Source organism: Schizosaccharomyces japonicus (genome assembly GCF_000149845.2).
Source record: "Schizosaccharomyces japonicus yFS275 unplaced genomic scaffold supercont5.1, whole genome shotgun sequence".
Taxonomy (NCBI): domain Eukaryota; kingdom Fungi; phylum Ascomycota; class Schizosaccharomycetes; order Schizosaccharomycetales; family Schizosaccharomycetaceae; genus Schizosaccharomyces; species Schizosaccharomyces japonicus.
In genome coordinates this window covers 3405985-3426233 of record NW_011627860.1, presented here as the reverse complement: position 1 = coordinate 3426233, position 20249 = coordinate 3405985, and the positions used below count along the sequence as shown (strand labels likewise).

At 47.8% G+C, this 20249-nt stretch overlaps 11 protein-coding genes across 11 annotated transcripts; 5 read left to right on the top strand and 6 right to left on the bottom strand.

Moving 5' to 3' along the window:
- The first annotated feature begins 219 nt into the window (after window positions 1-219).
- On the top strand, window positions 220-1600 carry SJAG_00396 (acetohydroxyacid reductoisomerase). Its single transcript, XM_002171643.2, has one exon. It carries the CDS (start codon window positions 223-225, stop codon window positions 1498-1500), a length of 1278 nt encoding a protein of 425 aa, XP_002171679.2. The 5' UTR covers window positions 220-222; the 3' UTR covers window positions 1501-1600.
- On the bottom strand, window positions 1547-3185 carry SJAG_00397 (actin-like protein Arp1). Its single transcript, XM_002171644.2, has 4 exons — window positions 3039-3185; window positions 2969-2999; window positions 2865-2929; window positions 1547-2815 (listed from the first exon to the last, which is right to left on the bottom strand). The coding sequence occupies exons 1-4, from the start codon at window positions 3044-3046 to the stop codon at window positions 1789-1791; spliced, it is 1131 nt and encodes a 376-aa protein (XP_002171680.2). The 5' UTR covers window positions 3047-3185; the 3' UTR covers window positions 1547-1788.
- Window positions 3186-3427: 242 nt separating this feature from the next.
- On the bottom strand, window positions 3428-4285 carry SJAG_00398 (hypothetical protein). The gene has a single exon (XM_002171645.2). It carries the CDS (start codon window positions 3979-3981, stop codon window positions 3607-3609), a length of 375 nt encoding a protein of 124 aa, XP_002171681.1. The 5' UTR covers window positions 3982-4285; the 3' UTR covers window positions 3428-3606.
- Window positions 4220-6589, bottom strand: SJAG_00399 (MCM-associated protein Mcm10). The gene has a single exon (XM_002171646.2). The coding sequence runs from the start codon at window positions 6452-6454 to the stop codon at window positions 4400-4402; it is 2055 nt and encodes a 684-aa protein (XP_002171682.2). The 5' UTR covers window positions 6455-6589; the 3' UTR covers window positions 4220-4399.
- SJAG_00400 (ribonuclease H2 complex subunit) lies at window positions 6526-9180 on the top strand. The gene has a single exon (XM_002171647.2). The coding sequence runs from the start codon at window positions 7004-7006 to the stop codon at window positions 7886-7888; it is 885 nt and encodes a 294-aa protein (XP_002171683.1). The 5' UTR covers window positions 6526-7003; the 3' UTR covers window positions 7889-9180.
- On the bottom strand, window positions 7949-9268 carry SJAG_00401 (RNA exonuclease). The gene is made up of 2 exons (XM_002171648.2): window positions 9028-9268; window positions 7949-8641 (listed from the first exon to the last, which is right to left on the bottom strand). Exon 2 carries the CDS (start codon window positions 8589-8591, stop codon window positions 8028-8030), a length of 564 nt encoding a protein of 187 aa, XP_002171684.1. The 5' UTR covers window positions 8592-8641; window positions 9028-9268; the 3' UTR covers window positions 7949-8027.
- SJAG_00402 (CK1/CK1/CK1-G protein kinase Cki1) lies at window positions 9189-12038 on the top strand. Its single transcript, XM_002171649.2, has 3 exons — window positions 9189-9607; window positions 9821-11069; window positions 11246-12038. The coding sequence occupies exons 1-3, from the start codon at window positions 9488-9490 to the stop codon at window positions 11248-11250; spliced, it is 1374 nt and encodes a 457-aa protein (XP_002171685.2). The 5' UTR covers window positions 9189-9487; the 3' UTR covers window positions 11251-12038.
- Window positions 12039-12158: 120 nt separating this feature from the next.
- Window positions 12159-13934, top strand: SJAG_00403 (DNAJ domain-containing protein Scj1). The gene is made up of 4 exons (XM_002171650.2): window positions 12159-12339; window positions 12403-12491; window positions 12553-13541; window positions 13595-13934. Exons 1-4 carry the CDS (start codon window positions 12268-12270, stop codon window positions 13642-13644), a joined length of 1200 nt encoding a protein of 399 aa, XP_002171686.2. The 5' UTR covers window positions 12159-12267; the 3' UTR covers window positions 13645-13934.
- SJAG_00404 (TIM22 inner membrane protein import complex subunit Tim54) lies at window positions 13645-15286 on the bottom strand. Its single transcript, XM_002171651.2, has one exon. It carries the CDS (start codon window positions 15009-15011, stop codon window positions 13947-13949), a length of 1065 nt encoding a protein of 354 aa, XP_002171687.1. The 5' UTR covers window positions 15012-15286; the 3' UTR covers window positions 13645-13946.
- Window positions 15220-16868, bottom strand: SJAG_00405 (sporulation protein Meu14). The gene is made up of 2 exons (XM_002171652.2): window positions 16706-16868; window positions 15220-16628 (listed from the first exon to the last, which is right to left on the bottom strand). The coding sequence occupies exons 1-2, from the start codon at window positions 16761-16763 to the stop codon at window positions 15574-15576; spliced, it is 1113 nt and encodes a 370-aa protein (XP_002171688.1). The 5' UTR covers window positions 16764-16868; the 3' UTR covers window positions 15220-15573.
- A 149-nt stretch (window positions 16869-17017) lies between these two features.
- Window positions 17018-18774, top strand: SJAG_00406 (WLM domain-containing protein). The gene has a single exon (XM_002171653.2). The coding sequence runs from the start codon at window positions 17131-17133 to the stop codon at window positions 17956-17958; it is 828 nt and encodes a 275-aa protein (XP_002171689.1). The 5' UTR covers window positions 17018-17130; the 3' UTR covers window positions 17959-18774.
- Window positions 18775-20249: the final 1475 nt, after the last annotated feature.

Here is a 20249-nt window from a genome sequence, read left to right as displayed (position 1 = left end):
TTGTATCTGCGATGGCGTTTTGTTTTTCTAAATGTGCACCTGCGCGTCGCTTGTGTTTACGACGCGTTGCATTTTGCATTTCAAATCTCGCTTACGCCTTCGGTTGCTCTCGTGATTCGGCTAGGAAAGATGAGCCTCAACCAATGATCGTAAGAAAGTGGGAACTCGGATATCAAAAGTTTCGCGTATCACAGCGAAACAAAAGTCGCAGTCACAGCCACAATGTCAACCATCTTCCTTAAATCGCAACGTTCTCTCTTCCACTACCCCAGAACCCAGTTCGAAATCATGTCTTTCCGTTCCGCCTCTAAGTTGGCCATGAAGGCCTTCCGCCAAAATGGTGCCCGCCGCGTTATCCCTGCTACCCGCTCTATGTCTGTCTTGGCTCGCGCCGGCGTTATGAGCCGCTCTGCTGCTCGTGTTGCCCCCATGGTCCAAACCCGTGGTGTCCGTACTATGGACTTTGGCGGTGTTAAGGAGACCGTCTGGGAGCGTAACGACTGGCCCCGTGAGAAGCTTCTTGACTACTTCAAGAACGACACTCTTGCCGTTATTGGTTACGGTTCCCAAGGTCACGGACAAGGTTTGAACGCTCGTGACAACGGTTTGAACGTTATTGTTGGTGTTCGTGAGGGTGGTGCCTCCTGGAAGGCTGCCATCGAGGACGGTTGGGTCCCCGGCAAGAACTTGTTCCCCATGGAGGAGGCCATCAAGAAGGGTACCATCATCATGGACCTTCTTTCCGATGCCGCTCAAACCGAGACCTGGCCCACTATTGCTCCCCTTCTCACCAAGGGTAAGACTCTCTACTTCTCTCACGGTTTCTCCGTCGTCTTCAAGGACCAAACCAAGGTTGTCCCCCCTAAGGACATCGATGTCATCCTTGCTGCCCCCAAGGGTTCCGGCCGTACCGTCCGTTCCTTGTTCAAGGAGGGCCGTGGTATCAACTCCTCCGTCGCCGTCTTCCAAAACGTTTCCGGCAAGGCTGACGAGAAGGCTGTTGCTATTGCTGTCGCCATTGGCTCCGGTTTCATCTACAAGACCACCTTCGAGCGCGAGGTCGTTTCTGACTTGGTCGGTGAGCGTGGTTGCCTTATGGGTGGTATCAACGGTCTCTTCTTGGCCCAATACCAAACTCTCCGTGAGCACGGCCACACCCCCGCCGAGGCCTTCAACGAGACTGTTGAGGAGGCCACTCAATCCCTTTACCCCTTGATCGGTAAGTACGGTTTGGACTACATGTTCGCCGCCTGCTCTACCACTGCTCGTCGTGGTGCCATTGACTGGACTCAACGCTTCTACGACGCCAACAAGAAGGTCCTTGAGGACTTGTACGAGAACGTTGCCAACGGTAACGAGGCCAAGCGCTCCTTGGAGTACAACTCTAAGCCCAACTACCGTGAGCTTTACGAGAAGGAGCTCGCTGAGATCCGCGACTTGGAGATCTGGAGAGCCGGTGAGACTGTCCGTTCTCTCCGTCCCGAGGAGAACAAGCACTAGACACGTTCTTGATGTTGGAAATGCATTGAAGTAGATTTTGTTTTTTTGTTAGAAAAATATCAGTTCGTTCTGGGATAAAAAAGAAAGAGTTTGTGGGGCCCGGGTGTGGGGAAAGGTTATGTTTTATAAGGTTTGCTTAAAGTTTTGCGGGGAGGGGTCCTCTTTCGTGTGGAGGTATTTCTTCAAGGGTTCATTAAGATGATCCCGTGAGTTTCGTCATGGAACGTCCAGGTTTCACTTCACCATTCAGTTACACCGCAGCAAGCACATGGAATCGCCCCGCAAAGCTTATTGCATGCCCTTGCGGTGGAGGATATTGGGGTCTTCGGCGTATTCCTCGGCAGAGACCCAGAGGTTGCGGAAGCTGCTGAGACTGGCGAGGATGGAAGCGCCAATCCAAGTGCTGTACTTGCGTTCTGGAGGAGCGAAGATTTTAATATGAGTGCCCGAAGGCATGAGGGTGCGCATCTCGTTTAGGAGCCGGTCGCCGAAACCAGTGGTGACGGTAGAGCCTCCGGACAGAATGATGTTTGAGGCTAGAGAGCTTCTCAAATCAAGATCGGCACGAAAGAGTGATTGCTGGACAAGCCGATGCACGCCAGGCATCTCTAAGCCGACTAACTCAGGCTGAAAGAGGATTTCGGGTGCCCGAAATCGCTCACTACCGAGGCGAACAATTTGGCCGTCTGGTAGCCGATACTCTTCAAGCGGCTGACGAAAAGTCGACCATTCACGTTGTTCAGCAGCAAAATCCTTGACGAGATAGCAGCACTGTTCTTTCATCTGCCGGACCACGTCCTTTTCGGCGCTCGTCGTCAGGGAGTATCCTGCCTTGCGGAGCAGCAATTGCAGATACTCTGTGACATCTCGGCCGGCGAGATCCATGCGTTGGATGCTCGGCGTTATGGCGAAACCCTCGTACACGGGGACTGTATGGGTTACGCCGTCGCCAGAGTCGACAACGATGCCAGTCGTCCGTCCCGAAGCATACAACGAGAGCACCGCCTGGAGTGAAACCTGCAATGCAGGAACATTAAAACTCTCAAAAAATACCTGCGCCAGCCGGTCACGGTTGCGTTTCGGATTAAGAGGTGCTTCAGTCAGTAGTGCCGGGTGTTCTTCGGCCGAAACTTGGAGACTTTCTCCGTACACGAATGCCCAGATTCGTTCCATGTCGTCCCAGCTCTGCACCATTCCATGCTCCATGGGATACGTGAGCCTCAATAGGCCGCGCATTTCATGCGCTTTCGACCCGATAAACGTGTCATCTGGCACCGCTCCGGCCATACATCTCGTATACTTGACCCGTCCTACTCTGTGGGGGTTAGCGGGGGTTTGGTGGGGACATGTGGGCTACTGCATACACGGAGGGAAGCAGACAGCGGGGGACGTCTTCGCTAGCAAACCCGGCCTTGAGAATACCGGTTCCCTGAGGATGTTAGTGGGGTGTATGTGGGGGTGCACTTGCATTGTCGATGCATATGGGTTGGTTGAGGAGTCTGTCGGGTTAGCAGAGTGGGGGTTTGGGAGCTGTGTACCGAGTCATGTGAGAGGAAAGAAGCCGCAGGAAGAGAATATACTAATCAATCCGCCAGCGGATGAGGAGTGAGGGGAGAGAGGAAGAAGAGAGAGTGAGGAGCCGCAGGAGCGGTAAGGAAATGAATTGATTCCTTTGTTTCACCGTCAGACGCGTCGAGGTGGGATAGTGGGGGTGGAGCGCGAGCCGGTTCGCGCGTTGCATTGCGATGTAGTGCGTTAAGCGTGTTAGCAAATTGTAGTGCAACACACGAAATTGCAAGCCAATCTCTAACATTTCGTTATTTACAATAACGAAGAGAAATTTTGATCCGTACAACACACTACACAAATTTAACGATCGCCTCCGCGCTCGCCTCCAGTCTCGCTACAGGACACTACAGCTCCATCCGCCGGCCGGGATTTCTTCAACAATGCATTACTGTAAAAACGAAAGACCAAAAGGCAAAAAAAGGATAAAGACAGGCTGTGGGAAAAGGTGAAGAAGGAGAGCTCGGACGTGTACTTGTGCACAGAGTTGTGGGGGGATTGAGTTGCGCCGACGCGGTCCCGACTGGGCCGCATCCACGTTCAAGCATCTTGTGCAGCGCGAAGGGGAGAGCGGTTTTGCTCACAGCCCCATGTGGGGCTGTCAAGGTTATTGCGCAGCTCGCGCTTCTCCAGGTTGCGGAATTGCTCAGACTCACTGCCGACAAAGGTGCTGTTGACACCGAGCTTTTGCGTTGCCTCACGCACAGCATCTGCATACTGATCCTCCATTATGTACACGCGGCGATTCATCGATTGTAGCCGAGTAGCGGCACCGGTGAAGCTACGCGAGGCAGTGTACGAAGAGGCAGTATGAGCGGCATGCAACAGGGCACGACTAGAGGATGTGCGAGCGAGAGCACTCGAAGAGATGATAGATTGACGGGAAACCTGGACGGCCAAACGATAAAACGACATTATGACGAAGAGTATTAAAAAAAAACCACTTGGGATGAAGGGGGGACCAGAGTAGGTGCAGGTAGGTAGGGATGCAGCGAAATGAACAAAAGGGGATGAGATACTGTCCTGCAGGCACTAGTAATGAGATAGGAAGTTTGGTAGCTCAAATAGCGTAAGGATGCGACTTGTGTAACTTTTCAGAAAGACACGGCTCAAAAGGGCTCTTGGCGTTAAGCAACCTTCACAAAATATTTTTCAATTTTTGTTGGACGTATTTTTCCGTTGGAACAGCCAACGTACTGTTTATAAAGCACTAGATGGCTAGTGACGCAAAGATAAACTCACATGTCCTTCTTGCCTCTATCAGAGTAAAAGTAGAAACACGAACTCGGCTCACGCCTGCGTCCGCCAACCGTCGGCGAGCGCTGCTTGTCTCTCAGATAATCTCAAGATCATCGTCATCGTCACTCTCCGTAAACGCGTACTGTAACTTAACGTTTTTGAGAGGTGACAAGCGCACATCCGAACTAGAACGTCGAAGACCATCCAGACATAATGCGCGTGAACTAGAAGGCCGTTCCACACTGCTGTATGGGGATTTTTGTGTAGGATCGAAACCAATGCGTCGCAAACTTTTTGCGGAGAACACACGGAAAGTTGCGCTTGCCGCTGATCCATTGGCCGATCCGTCGCGCACGAGAGATTCTGCGCGCGCAGAATGTGGGGAAGCCGATGATGTAGCGGATGCGTCATCCGAAACGCCGGTTGGCGAAGCAGTGGTAGCAGCAGCAGAAGCGTTAGATGCGACTGCTGTCCCCGCAGTAGAAGAAGATGCAGGCGATTGTTGCTGTTGCTTAGAGGAAGGCGCCGCCGCTGCTGCTGCTGGGTTGCTGTGTTCGTTCCTGTCGCTGTCGCCGCCATTCACACCCAATTCGCGGCCAGGTTGCTCCATTCGCAGATATTCCAAGCCTAGCGAATGGTGTCGCAAGATGCTTCCCTTGGTCTGGGACAAGCGTTCGAGAATGCGACGTTCCTGTTCGGCCTTCTGCATTTGGCGGCGATAACGCTCCTTCCGTTCCACTTCTGTTGCTACCGCATCCTCGTCATCAAAAAAGGTGGATGCGGCCTGTCCTCCCGACCGTAGCACAATCTCTGTGCCGGCATAATAACGTTTTCGTTCACAGCCTGCGCGGCCTCGAGCGTCTCGATGTGAGGCCGGCGCTCTAAGGAAGGTTGCATTGGAAAACTCCATGCGTCGCGAGACGGAACGGTCGAAAGCCATGTCCACGTGGTACCGACACACTTCGCTCGACCGCTTATCCACCCAGCGATTGCACGTCTTGCCGTCCTTCTTACGGCTTGTGCAGTGGCCCAGATGCTTTGACCGACCAATCTCCAGCAGTGAGTCCCCGTCTGTGTCTAGCTTTAGCGAGAAGCTGTACGATGTGCGGTCGGCGGGTTTGAGCACATCGGGATTGAGAATGGTCACAATCGTGCCTGTCTGCACCTTCCAGTAGCGCTCAAATGCACGACCAAACAAAAAACAGTCGAGCTCAGATTTGAGGTCAGTTAGGGTAATGATGCAGTATTTAGAACCACGGGCGGTGGTCAGGACCGGGGACTTTTGTGCAACAATTCCTGCAAGCACGTAATTGTCCTCATCCGGTGGCTCAAATTTCGGTGGAATTACGAGCTTGAGCATGTGCGGTACGAGCAACACTCGCATTCCCGACAAGCACTCTCGTAATTGCTCATCGCTCATGAATCTTAGATTCATCTCTTGCCGGCTGTACGGGTCCACTTCGTTGCACGATGCTGGGTTTGTAGGAGAGGGGGAGTGAGGAGTAGAGAGGGGATTCGTGGACGATTCGTGAGCGGTCATGGCATGTTTTGATGGATTTGTCGTTGAAGCGGATTTCGTGTGTTTGGTTTTCATGGCAGTTTCGGCACTTTCGTGCGTGTTGGAAGATGTTTGTCCGGCATGAAAGCCGTTTAGACGGTTTTGTCTGCGTCGTTTCTGCATTGCGGCCTCTCTGCGTTCTTCTTGTCGCGCAGACATGAGACGTTCGGTGAACGAAGGGCCTTTGGGAGCAGGTTTCAATGATATGTCTTTTCCTGTTTTTCCCTTGTCCACACCCATTCTAACGCGACTTGGACTGTGCATTTTCGCTGGCGAGGGGACCTGGATGACACGTTGAGGCTCTGGAGACCGTGGAACTTCGATCTTCTCCTCTTGTTCACTCTCCCTCTTTCGTTTTCGAGCACGTATGAGCTCCATTTTGGTTTGAATTTCCTTTAACTGCAATTGCAGTAGTGCTTCATCCTCTTCACCATCAGCAACGAGCTGTTCACCGACAATACTCGATCGTCTGGATGCACGCTTTGGGGAAGACGAAGGAGACAGCATTGTTTTCGTTGGCGACATGGTCTTTACGTTTCGTTTCACTTGTTCTGGGGACGCCGGCGGCCATGAACTCACAGTATGCTCCATCAAAAAAAACTATTATCGCGAAATTCTAACTCTTTTTCCCTAAATTAAATGTTAAAGTTGTAATTCCATCCACGTTTCACATCAAGAAGTGACCAATTCTATATGGTAAGCTCGTCTATATGAAGGTTGCAGAGGGTAAGTGGGTCCAGCCGCGACGCGTAAACAAAGGAAAGAATTGCTTTTACCTCTATACGGCATACATGTCGTAAATGCAACTACACTATTCTACTTAACCTTTTGATGTATTTACTATACCGTGTTTCTTTTGCTTCAAATGTGCGCTCTTGTAACCTTATTAATTTTTTCAATTAAAACACGTTGAGAATACCGAAATTAACCTTCCTACTGCCAAAGACGCATTGTCTACATTGATTAAGATGCAGTAATTTTTTTTTCGATTTTTTTGAGATTAATTTTTGTTTTGTTAATTTTTTTTTCGCGAGCATATTCTTATTAATTGGTTCAGTCTTTTATACAACATAAATTTGGTGCTATATCTTTTCGATAACATTACTATCCGCAACCTTGTATCCTTGTCCTCCATTTATCATGCCCGGACGCGTTATTGTTGCCCCTAAAGGTGAATCAATACAATTTGTTCAACTTCTGCATCCCGCAGAGGAACGGCTACAATGGTACGGTCTACGAACCGAATCATTATTGGAGGTAATACAAGTGGGAGAAGAATGTCCAAGCAGGTCTTGGTTCATTGGAAATGAAATTGTAGCAGATGGAAAGGTGTGGGTCTGTTCTCCTTGTTCCTTATTACCGTTTGTCTTACCAGTTCTGCAAGAATTGACTTGGAATCGACAAAATGAGCCTGTCCGGTATGTTGTTCTTGAGGATATCAAGGATTCGTTTGCAGCTCGAGGCCCTGCATATGCTCTCGTTCTCCAAATACTTCCAAATGCGTTTCTACGAGCTTTGAACGTTGCGTGTAGTAAAAAGGAATCTTCCAATGGCATGCCCGAAACGTATCAATTGAGCAAGAAACAAGTGCTCACATACCTGCAACAAAAGATCCAGGTTGCGGTTGACAACCTACCTCCGAGTATTTGCAGTCATTTGCTTCAGCAGCTCACGCCTGTCGAATATGGAAAAAACGTGCCTGACGATATCGTCGCCTTGGCAAAACGTCGCTGTGCAATTGGATTCGTTTGCGATGGAATTATTATGCCATTCGCAAGTGAACTTACTTTGAATGCCGAGGAGCATAAGCAACTAGATACTTACGAAAAGGATATCCGGGACGCCAAACAGCGTTCCCAGCATGACCAATTTAAGGATCCCAGCAAACGTGTCCTGACATCAAATAATTCCACAACCAAAACGAAACGCTCACGAACCTCGGAAAGTGCTGGTGCACGCAAATTGAAGTCAGTTTCTACTACAAACATGATGAAGATTTCCTCCTTTTTTAAAAAGAAAGACTAATCAGTATGTACGTGCATCTGCAAATCCCCCAAAAACACACGGGTCTCCGTTACAGTAATGGACCGCGCTACTTGACGCGAGCTTTTTCATTCATGAATTTCCACTATGCACTAATTGTTCTTAGCTTACCAATTACTTGCTAATCCTTTTTTTCGGGAGAACAGAGCCAGTGTTGTCTGTAATACTTCAGCTCTGCAATACTCTCCTCAATATCCGAGAGGGCACGGTGAGCCAAACGCTTTTTAAAGGGAGGAATATCGGGACGCCAACGTCTGCAAAGCTCTTTAATGGTGGAGACGTCAATGATTCGATAATGAAGATGCTCAATTACCTTTGGCATTTCGACGGTCAGAAAACGCACATCTGCATGAACAGAGTTGCCTGCAATGAGAGCCTCTCTACGCCGAGGAATGTACTTTTGAATGTAGTTGAGCAATTTTTGTTCTACTTGATTCACTGACTGCTTGCATTGCCGACAACGTTCTGTCAAACCTGATGCTCCGTGATGATCAATGCACCAATCGTTCATCTGACGAAGTTTGTCGTCGTCGACATGGATTGTCTCCTCAAACTTTTCTTCAATGGGGTTTAAATCGCCGTCTGTGATGATGGCTGCCACTTCCATAAGCACATCCTTGCCAACTTCCAATCCTGTCATCTCACAGTCAACCCATACGAGTGGGGAACGAAGAGCAGCAGTCATGGTATGCGTTCTAAGTGGTGTATTGAAGGAAAAACTTCTAGGTGATTTATCTGTGCGTTTTACAGATTAGAAAAAAAGATACGTTGACAAAAACGCAAATGTTGCCGCAAAACATCGTACATGGAAAACTGAACGTTTGGAAGCCAGCACTAAAAGTCCTACTAAGTCTCTTGACTGGCGTAATATGAGGATTTTGTCTTATAAGGCGAACGTAAGAAATGAAGCTTGTTGTATGACAACGCATAACAGCTGCTAGTGTCTCTTACAGCCCACTTCTACAGTCTACCTTTGTCAACGGATATTCCCCATGCTTAAGCATTCGCTACGACCACGTGTATCGTGTTCCGAAATCTTTTACCTCTTCTTTTTCTCAGACAACATCTCTACGGCCGTTTCGCTTCGTAGTCGTCTTTGCGGCAGCAATTTTTTAACTTACTCTCTGTACTAGCTTAGTAGTAGTAGCACTTGCAATTGTATCTTGTCAAACAAGTCAGTCCCAATTTTTAACAGATAGATCACTATGAATAGACAACTGTAAAGTTTTCGTTGCAATTACTATTCAGACAAATCCTTCTATCCTACACAGCTGTTACTTTCTGGCTGTGTTACCGACTATGTTGGAGGGAGTAGTTGGTCATCTGGGCTGGAGCTATTATCCTCCCTGCTACCGCCCACCTCCATCCGAAACGTGAGTTTTGGTTTTCGCTTTTTCTTGCATTCAGAACAGTTGTTCCCTTTGTAATTTAGACATTGTTAATCACGATTTGTTTCTGGAACGTCCATTCTCTTCTCGTGTGCTGTTTCTTTGAATTTACGCTACCTAGACGAACCAAGCTTCGTTTAGTGTCAGTCTAACTATTTATCGAGTTAGTTAAAGAGTCTACGTCTCGTTGATCATGTCCACAAACATCGTCGGCGTTCATTACAAGGTTGGCAAGAAGATTGGTGAGGGTTCCTTCGGTGTTATTTTTGAAGGAACCAACTTGCTTAACAATCAGCAAGTTGCTATCAAATTCGTAAGTAAAACAAGGTTTTTCTCGATGGTGCTTGTTTGCTTCATCGGAAACGGGCAAGGAGCATTCATTTAAAACAATAATTGGGTGTTTATCACCCTTTGCTACCTTTTTCAGAGTTTTTGTTCGTCAACGACATGGACGATCATTTACTGCCTCCCGTTTCTTGAGACCGTCGGAATATGCATTTTTTTTTCTTAATCTAACTCGTTTTAGGAACCACGCCGAAGTGATGCTCCTCAACTTCGTGATGAATATCGTACATACAAACTGCTTGTTGGTACTCAAGGAATTCCGAATGTGTACTACTTTGGACAGGAGGGACTTCACAATATCCTTGTGATTGATCTGCTGGGTCCCAGCTTGGAGTCCTTGTTTGACATGTGTGGTCGCCGGTTCTCTGTCCGATGCGTTGCTCTGGCCGCTAAGCAAATGCTTGCTCGTGTACAGGATATCCACGAGAAAAGCTTAATTTATAGGGATATCAAACCCGATAACTTTTTAATCGGACGTCCAGGCACGAAAAACGCAAATTTGGTTTACACAGTGGACTTTGGCATGGCCAAATTTTACCGGGATCCCGTTACCAAGCAGCATATCCCATACAGAGAGAAGAAGAATCTGTCGGGTACAGCGCGTTACATGTCCATTAACACACATCTTGGACGCGAGCAATCTCGGCGTGACGATCTCGAAGCGTTGGGTCATGTGTTTATGTACTTTTTGCGAGGCAGTTTGCCTTGGCAAGGCTTGAAGGCGGCCACGAACAAGCAAAAGTATGATAAGATTGGCGAGACGAAACAAAAGACACCGTTGGATGAATTGTGTGCTGGTTTCCCTGAAGAGTTCCACAAGTATATGCACTATACTCGTAATCTTGGTTTCGAGGAGACACCCGACTACAACTATCTGCAGGGTTTGTTTAGTTCTGTGCTGCTGAAGTTGAATGCTACGGAAAACGACCCCTTCGATTGGGACTTGCTGAATGAAGGTGCCGGCTGGCAATCGATGAAGCGTGCAAGTCGTACAGAGAGTCAAGGCAATTGGCAACATGCTTCTCGTCATACTCACCAGGCTTCACGTCAAGCACTCCGTTCTCAACTGTTTGCTAACTCTCAATCAAATGCGGGCGATGCCGCGAATGCGTCTCCTGTGCCTCTTGGTGCAGAAACTAGTGACACTGTCGATGCTTCAAAGCGTACCTTATTGAACGGCTCACAACCACCGACCCCCGGCGTCTCCTCCTCTCGCCCAATGTCTAATGTTGCCCCCAATACTCACTCTTCTGCTCCACAAACTTCTTCTGCCGGCGGTCGTAATGGCGCTGTACCTCAAACGAACTCTCGTGTCAATACTTCCAACACACAAGGGCGACCTGTACAAGCTGCAAAACCATCATCTGGGTCTAGAGAAAAACGTTCTTTTTGGGCAAAACTCTGCTCGTGTTGTGCTGGCTCCTATGAGGGTATGTAAAAATTCAAGGAAATGTCTGGCTCGACACGCTGCCACATGCAATAGACAAGTCTCTTCCAAGAGGCATAAGTTCCGTTGTAATGAAGGCCGTTATCCCCCTGACCGGCTGTGGTAACGAACCAAGATTTCCCATCCTCTCGATCCCTTTCTCTTACTAACACTTTCAAGATTAATTCAGTGCAATACCGTTGCCATTAAATGTCCTATCTCAAGAATCCACACTTTAAACATTAATGCTTTCGTCTCAACACAAACGCACACTTATTTACTTACACGTACGCATACGCATAAACAGTTCATCATACGGACGCGTACAAGTCTTTTTCCTCCTTTCATCGCTTATTCACAGCCAAGGAAGGGCACTCATGTAATTTCAAGGACTAACGTCGTTTTGCTCCTTGTGCTTCCACGTCTTGCGCAAGATGTAATGACCTCTTTCAGATTTGTGCCTGTTTTATCCTTTTCCTTAAATCATTCACTTGACGTCCAGGAAGTTGTGGTTGGAATGCGAATGAATGGGAGCCGAAAGAGTTGCAACTCGCGTCAGGCAAACATATTCGCCAGCATTTTATATTTCACTAAGTCCGGACCGTTGAATGATCTTTTGGTTCTTCAGTCGTCTCTTTTTGCCGTTACTGAATCCAAGAGAAAGGAAGCTGCGTCCCATAGTACTCTTCACCGAGCACCTTCGTTACATTTACTAATGAATTAACTGTATTACACACAAGGATATTGCATATTCACAAGGAAGCACGTTGGGTCGCAGGCTGTGTACTCGAAGAAGTCTCAGAGATTCTCGCTCAGAGTAGCGGTTTTTTTACTATTCATCTGTGGATTGAATACACACTCTCTAACAAGTCCTCTTTTTATTAATACGAATGCGTCTAAATAAATAATCTATTTCATTGTGACCTTTTTTTTTTATATTTGTCAATTTACATAATCATTTTGAAAAGCAATACTTTAAAAAAGAGCAACCGACGAGGATGTTAAATATGCTGAACATGTCCAAAGGTGTTCATCATCTTCCTTACTTAACCATACATTCCGTATATACTGTATTTTCTAGAAAGTGTCATACCCTTCCTAGACTTTGACCGTGCAGGTGCAACGTGTCCTCTCCAAGAAACAGTAGTAGAACAGGACACTGTAGTCAGAACGCTCTTTTTCCATTTACAACCAGTGAAAGGATGCTTCTAAGGTTCTTTTTCTTTGCCTTCTTGCTGTTCCAGCTTGTGTTAGCAGCTGAAGACTACTACAAGGTTTGAGCACTGCAGTAACAAGCAGTTTAACTTAGTAAATGTGCTCTTTCTAACGGGAAATAGGTTCTCGGTGTCAACAAAGGTGCTTCAGACTCGGACATTCGTAAGGCATATAAACAACTTTCGAAGAAATGGCACCCGGATAAGAACAAGTTCGTGAACCGCTGTCCTACAGACTTATCAAGTTCGAAGAAAGTACTAACACATCTGTAGGGGTAACAAAGAAGCTGAGGAGAAGTTTATGGAGATTGGTCGTGCCTACGAAGTTTTGTCGGATCCCGAGAAGAAGCAGATCTATGACACATACGGCGAAGAAGGCGTCGAACGGAGTGAGCATGGTCAAAACCCCGGCGGCGCTCCTCAAGGAAATCCTTTTGGAGGTGGATTCGAGGGCGGCTTTGGTGACTTCTTCGGTAATCTCTTTGGCGGACGGAATCCTTTTGGAAACCAAGGACCCCGCCGTGGACCAAACATGGACCGTGCTTTACAGATTGATCTGGCTACATACTACAAAGGTGCTGCGTTCGACATCTACTTGGACGTCAATCGTATTTGCGACTCTTGTAAGGGACAGGGTTTCAACACAAAGTACAGTAAGGACAAGGCAATGCAAACGTGTACGGTCTGTGGTGGCCATGGAATACGGGTTGTCAAACGAATGATTGCCCCCGGTATGTTCCAGCAAATGCAGATGCCTTGCGACGCTTGTCATGGCACTGGTGTGCAAATTAAACACAGCTGTCCCAAGTGTCACGGAAATCGTGTCGTTCAAAAACGTGAGACATTCACGGTGAATATTCCTGCAGGCGCTCCTGTCAATTACCGCATGACGTTTTCTGAGAAGGCAGACGAAAGTCCTGATTACAAAACCGGAGACATCAACATTATCCTTCAAGAGTCTCCTAACAACAACGAAGGATGGACGAGAAAGGGTGATGACTTGTATCGGAAAGAAGAACTTTCTGTTAAAGATGCACTTCTCGGTAACTGGAAGAAGACAATTCGACACTTGGATGGACACCTTGTTACTGTTACTCGCAATGCTGGTTCCGTTGTTCGACCTGGTGAAGTCGAAAAGGTCAAAAATGAGGGTATGCCAAAGTTTGACGAACGCAAGAATAAGCCTACGAAGCGCTATGGTAATGCTTTTATTGAGTGGTCTATTAAATTCCCTAAAAAAATTTCGGGTCAATTCCTAAAAGGTATGTTAAGAAGATGATTGCATGTGGAAACGTGTAAACTAATGGTGCTACAGATTTGACGGCCGTGTTCAAAAAACACGAGGCTACTTATGACGAGTTGTAATGAGTTGAAAGAAGTTAATTTTGCTTTACTAAGCAAAAAGACATATACCTAAGAAATCCAATTTCACAAAAACCAATTGATGAGAAGGCGCATATTATTAGCGATAGAACTGACACACGTACATGTGCGCTGTCATCATCCGCTAACAATTGCCTCTGAGTCTATATGTACATATCCAAAGATTCGTTCGTGAATGTATTGCCTAACCTTCTATCCTAACCTATACTTAAACAGTAGTTCGTCTCCAAAACAAGAGTAGTCGTTCAAACGCAACCCAATTGAAAAAGCAGCGTGTAGTGTTTTTAGTTCGTTTGGTCTGTGAATGAGTCCAAGGGAGTCACGTACAGCTTCACGTCTTCAAGAGCTTTATCATCTGTCTTCATAAACGGGCCCGTCCAAACACGTTCATTTGCGTCCTCGCGTTTAGTAAACATTTTTGGCCAATCTCCTTCTTCAGCATCAAGCAGCTGTTCGTTCGTCGCTTTTTGTATTGGTACCGTTCTTTGTTCAAGAATCGCATTGGTAACAAGCTCGCCAATCTTATTAGCCAGTTCACGACGATGAAGGAAACGGTAGATTCGACGGAATGTGTTTGAGAAGCCCAACAGATGGGGAAGAGGGACCAAAAGAATGTTTTCCGTAGCCGTTTTGTCGGCAGCTTGAATGTCTTTTGGAATAAATGACTTGTCAAACATGGGATCCGGAGTCTTAGACTCATCTCCATCCTCCTCCTCATCGGCAGTTGCTGTTTTGGTATCTGTGTCTTTGTTATCCTCCGAAGTGTTTGGCACCTTCGTCTCATTGCTCTCGTCTGCCTTAACAGGCTTCTCTGGGGGCGTTGTTTTAGCAACAAATTCCTCGTAACTTGGAGAACAGCCGAGAGAACATCCTTGCACAAACTCCTTAACGGCATGACGTCCAAGGAGGACAGTTGCGCTAGGCTCATCGCTTTGCTTAAGAAGAGACTGAATGGCGACAACGTTTTGTGGTTCATCGCTAATATTATGATGCTTGTTCCAAACTTCACGAGCAACAAAGCGGGTCAGCTCGCCTTCTCCCTTTGATTCATACATATCAAAATCAACTGCAGCGGCATTTAAAATAGGCTTCACGTAGCGGTGGAATTCATCACGAGCAACATAAATGCCATCTCCAGGAGGACCATGAAGATACACACGGAACCGACGTGGCATTTCTAATGGTTGCATTGGCTGGTCAGCCAAAAAAGCTACTTTATTACAATAATGATTCAGAATTTTCTTCTGCTCTCGTTTATCATAATAAACTGCTCCAGTAAATGCTGCCACCGTCCCCAGAAAAATGGACATGTTCCGACCGGGAAGGTAGGATTTTATCCGTTTGAACATGATGCTTTTATGAACCCTGAAGATTGATTATCCACTTAGTTTTCACCTCCTGTTCTTGAGATATCAATTGTTTTCTTGCAAATGTAGTCTTCGAAAGCGTACTTCGAACGCTACAGAGTTAGGTAATGACCAAAGGTAAAGGACTCGACCGGTCGACAATTGGACAAGTTTAATGGTTGCTGAACGGGCACCTCACACGAGAGTCGTCAACCTAAGTAGTTTTGCTTCATTAGAAGAACAGAGATTGTCCACTGTAGTGCGTACGCCGTCGGTAATTAAGATTTAAGGATTATCAGCGAATGATGTACGTGAACAACAAGAGTATCGAAAATAAGTGGAAGCAGCTAGAATTGAATTGTAACAGCGGTAAATGCATTCCACGGCCTGTAAATAATAAATAATAATCGTTTTTGTTTAAAAATAAGTGCAAGCAAGTTACGCATTGCACTTTCTGCGAAGTTTTAGTAGTTCACGCCTCGCTATTCATACAGTAGTTGAGCACCATGGTTGGTTTTGCTTGGGTTAAGAATACACGGTTTCGTTTGAGAGTGAAAAGATCTCTTCAAGAGAAAAGAGGCATTGCTTCTTCCTTCTTCTTTCCACGAGGGATTAAGCGTTGCTGGGGGTTGTTTAAGATGTTTGTTTGATCGTTTGGCTCCTCAGAATAACGGATTTCTTGTATATCCTGAGGGACGTAGTTCAGTTCAGCCACAGTTTGAATACCATAGCCGTTTCGAGGCATAACCCGACAGTTTTCATCCATTGTTTGAGTTAACATGTTCGTTGGCGAAAGTATAAACGACATGGGCGGTTCCTCTTCCTCTGGCACATCCGAAAGCAATGTGGGACGCAAGGGTGCTGGCTCAGATTGTTCTTCGGTTGTGGATGTGACGGCAGTCGTGTTCTCCAGCTCCGGTTCAGCTGCTTCAGCGATGGTCTCTTTAGGCGTTGCAAACTGGAGCATGGACTCGTTACATTCGTCCATGATCAAATCAGCCTGATCTTTGTTGTACTCCGGCGGCGTGTCGCCCGGTATCATAGTCCGTCCATCAACAAGATCAAGAAGCTGTTGAGCATAATACGCCAACGTTAATTGTTTTTGAGCACGAACCCGAACGGCATCCATAAACGTCGTGTATGATTCCTTGAGTTTTTCTCGAGAAACGTTGCTAAGTTGAGCCTCTCCCACAAGGTTTTCGGCTTCAGCACGAACAAGACTGTTCTGAAGGTCGGGCAAACGAGGGTTGGAAGGCTCCTTCTCAAGCAATCTGTCTATTTCGGAGGACAGGCGCTCTCTGTGCAGTCGAATGGGTGCCATGCTGTGTTCCAGATTGCGAATGGACTTGAGTACGATACGACTTTTTTCGAACTGGCGTGCAAAAGCCTCTTCGGAATCGCCCATTTCGCATATGAGTACGCCAAGTTTGTCGCTGATATCGTTCAGACAGGCGTTCTCGGATTGTGAGCCCCAATCACTTAATAAGCTGCCAACAGCAATCAAGCCCTTCGACGAGTGCATAAACGAGTCAATGGCCGAGTTGCTTGTTTTTACGAGTCTATTGGAGCGTCGAGACTCTTCAGCAAAAGACAGTTCTCGCAAGGATTCAAGGGAAAAGTCTTAACAAGCAGTTAGTTTACGAATTCGTTGTAATAAAGCAACCAGGACAGCGGGCCAATTTGTAAGAGAAACAAACCTCGTTTAGGGAGATCTTGAACGACTCCATTCACTCGTAATGAATTGGATCTCTGCATTTCTACGGAAAAAATGGCAATTGGGCAAATGTGTTGCCGGTAAGGTGTTTGGTAAACGAGTGCAGTGACCACAGCAACACAACCTTAATCTATCAGCAGCATAAGCTCTCGTTAGCGTGATCCGGTAAACAATATAGCGAACCCTAACGAAGTCAAAGAATGTATAACGAACTTTAGTGAGGGGCGTCGCAGCCTACTGCAGCGTACCGCACCTGAAAATAGCTACCCAGAATAAGGTTTCATTCATGCGACGCGCTTTCTCCACAGCCAAACAGCACGGGAAGGAAAAAAGTTGCAAAACGGTGTTCTGAGCCGCAAACGACACGAATTCCGTGCGTCCAGTGTGGAGCAAACTCTTTTTACTGAGATGGTTCTGCGATTGAATGACGACGATCATCCCAATGAGTTTATCTCGTTCATTTCCTCTCTGAAAAGGGATACTGAAGAATTGGCGCGTGAGTATCTCAAACGGATTGCGGCAATGGCTTATCCGATCATGAAAAAGAATGGTCTGGGTCTTACTTCGTTGGACGAAGCAGCATACAATGCCAAGTTTTGGGGACGAAACTGGAACAAGGGAGAATGCGTCGAGCTCGTTCTCCAGGATGCTCGAGGCCATTGGCTCCCATTTGAATTTGTTATGGATGTGTTCTTGCACGAATTGTGCCATGTATGGCGTTCTCCCCACGACGCTGTGTTCCATAAGCATTTGGCTGCCCTGCGTCAAGAACTCGTAGTCCTCCTGAGTAAAGGCTACAAGGGTGAAAAGAAATACATGACGTGGGATCGGTTTCCGCTAGCTTCAGTCGTAGGCAGCATGGCACCTATGCACGGAGGTCCCACTTCACTGCAACAACGTTCTCATTTAAGCCAAATCGAACTGTGTGGAGGCTCACTTAGTCGCCGTCGGCGGCGTTCCAAAGCTGCAGCTACACCATCGACAAAGGGCAGAAAGTCAACTTCGTCGTCTACTCGACAGCAACGAGTTCGCAAGCCCAAGCCGAAAGGCGAGAAGCTGGGTCGCGATCTGGGTTTACGCGCAAGTCTGCTGCAGTCAACTGCCAAACCACAAGCCCAGAGCTCTCGGGGCCGTGAGGCTCGTGTCGCTGCAGCTCTTTTGCGATCTCAAACCGACAGTGGCACTCAAAAGACCTTGCAATGGCCGCACAAAGAGCCAAACTCGTCACTGATCTGACGAAACCGTTGTATGACACATCCCGTGCGCCAGTGATCCCACTGCCACTGCTACACTACCACTGCTACCACTATGTACCATTACTCCTAACATGACACGAGTGCACCGCACGTCGCATCCCTTCACTACACTCGCTTTTCTCACTAACCTTTGTTAACCTGCACTAACGTGCGTTGCCTCTCTCTACCCTGCGTTATATCACATTTAGCGATGCCGTGCGATGTACAGCATCGCCACGCAATTTATCGGAGTTTACGTTGCGAAGCAGCACGTTACTACCCTTCGTGATAGAGGGCAGTGTCGCGTCTTCAACGCGTGTACAGCCCCCTACGACAAAGCCAACCGTGGCAGCAAAACTGACGTCAACCGCGTCACGTTACCTGTCCGCTGACCAACTCGACAGTCTGTGTGTCTACGAGAACACAGGACAGCGTCTGTGTGAATTCCGGCACGTGTAGCTTTACCCGCAGGGGCTGCTAGTACCGTAGCGGTATTCATGACGCTGTTTAGAACGTTACAGTGAGAAGTGCGCATGTTTAGCTTTCTCAGCTCGAATGTCTCGCGCGTCGCGAATTTAGAAGCTCAGCTACTTGGCTTTGATTGGCCAGCGCATTTGGAGGAGTGCCGATCCTCCTCCCTTGACCCGAGTTTGCTATTTTTAAATCTTACGTCGCACCTACGTCATGCTCAGCGGCGGTTGGGAATCGCGAGTGGACGGAGAGAGGATCACAAGCGTCTTGGCGTAGTAGTAGTAGCCGGTAGTCTGGAGGGAGACATGTGAGCAGAGGGCGCCCTGCGGTATCTCGATAATTGAGGAGGTGCAAAATGCAGGTTTTCCGGGCGTTTGGCGATACGTTCATGCCTGAACCTGTTTCCACACGATGCAGCGTGCTGAGGAGCTCTATACCCGAGGGATGGAGTGCCAAACGAGACACACCGTCGGTCCGACCCATCGTAAGCGAGCGCTCTTGAACGGACACTCACAGCCAATGAGCGTCGCGCCAACACGTTTATTCTTCATTAGCTCTTGTCGCTTCTTCGTCTATGACATCATCCAGCGGTTTAGAGACGTGGAAGCAATGGGTGTGTTAATGCTGGATAACGAGCTGCACCATGGGCGGGAAGAGTCCTCCCCGGCACAGACAGGCACAGACTCATAGAACAGGTTGTATTTCGTTATGCATATTGTAGTGTCGCAATTCCTCTCGCCACAGGCCCTGAGGAGGAGGTTGGAAAGCCGACGGGCCCGATGTAGGGAAGAGTGGGGGACCCTGAGCGTTTGGGGTAGTCTACAGGAGCAGGCTTCACTAGGGACAGATAAATACCGCTCTTTTCTCGCAATCTCCGCTGACGGCGGGTCTCCACCTCCAGTGATTCCGGAGAAAAAAGGCGTGTTGATGGGCCCTATGGTGCCAGAACGGACAGGCTCGCATATTGAATCTGTGCCCCTTCCTGGTAAGCGAGGTAATTAATCCGATGTGCGATGAGCTTATCCAAACTTTAAGATCCGCGAATGCGCGTTTACTGCTCTAAGCACTGCTTTTCTGCGCCCGGAAAAGGCGCCATGTGCGTCTTTAGATGCTAAACGCGCTGCGCTTTTTTTCTCTGCTTTAAACACACTGTTTCCAGCTCTAACGGCGCTCTCGCTTCCGCCTCGGCAAATGCCGGAGAAATTCCGCATCAACTTTATTGAAAGCTTATTCTCCGTGCAAGCCAATCATATAGATCTAGAATCGCATCCAGGTCGCACTGTCAACACGCGGAACGCATGCAGCAATTGGATGGAGCACCGATTGCTGAAAAAAAATGCTCCATTTGTCGAATAGAGAGCATCGACAACCGCAACCTCAACTCGTGCTCCGTTCTCCTCTTCCGCAGTTTCACCGAGACAGTTTCTGCGGAGCTGCCTCTGCACTAGCACAGGTAGTAGTATCTCCGGCAGGGATGGGCGGCGGCCTGCACGACGCGTCTGCTGCTGCTTCTCTGCCAAGGCTGCTCTGGACGCGTCGTGTCCCACCCTTCCTGGCCTTCCATCTCGCTATTCCCTGCTTAACGCAGCCAACCGTGTCATCCCTGATTCCTCTCACTGCTGACCGGCTGGTCTCTCTGCCCTGACATCACTGTTCTCCTGCACTCATGCATTGCGTCATAGATAGCTAGTGTCGTTTTTTTCACCTGCGGGCGCGCGCGTTTGTCGAATCTGTAAACGATTCTCGTTAGTGATGTCATTGTTTTTCTCATTGGCTGAAGCTTTTTTTCTACGTCATACCCCAATCGTATGATGTCACTGA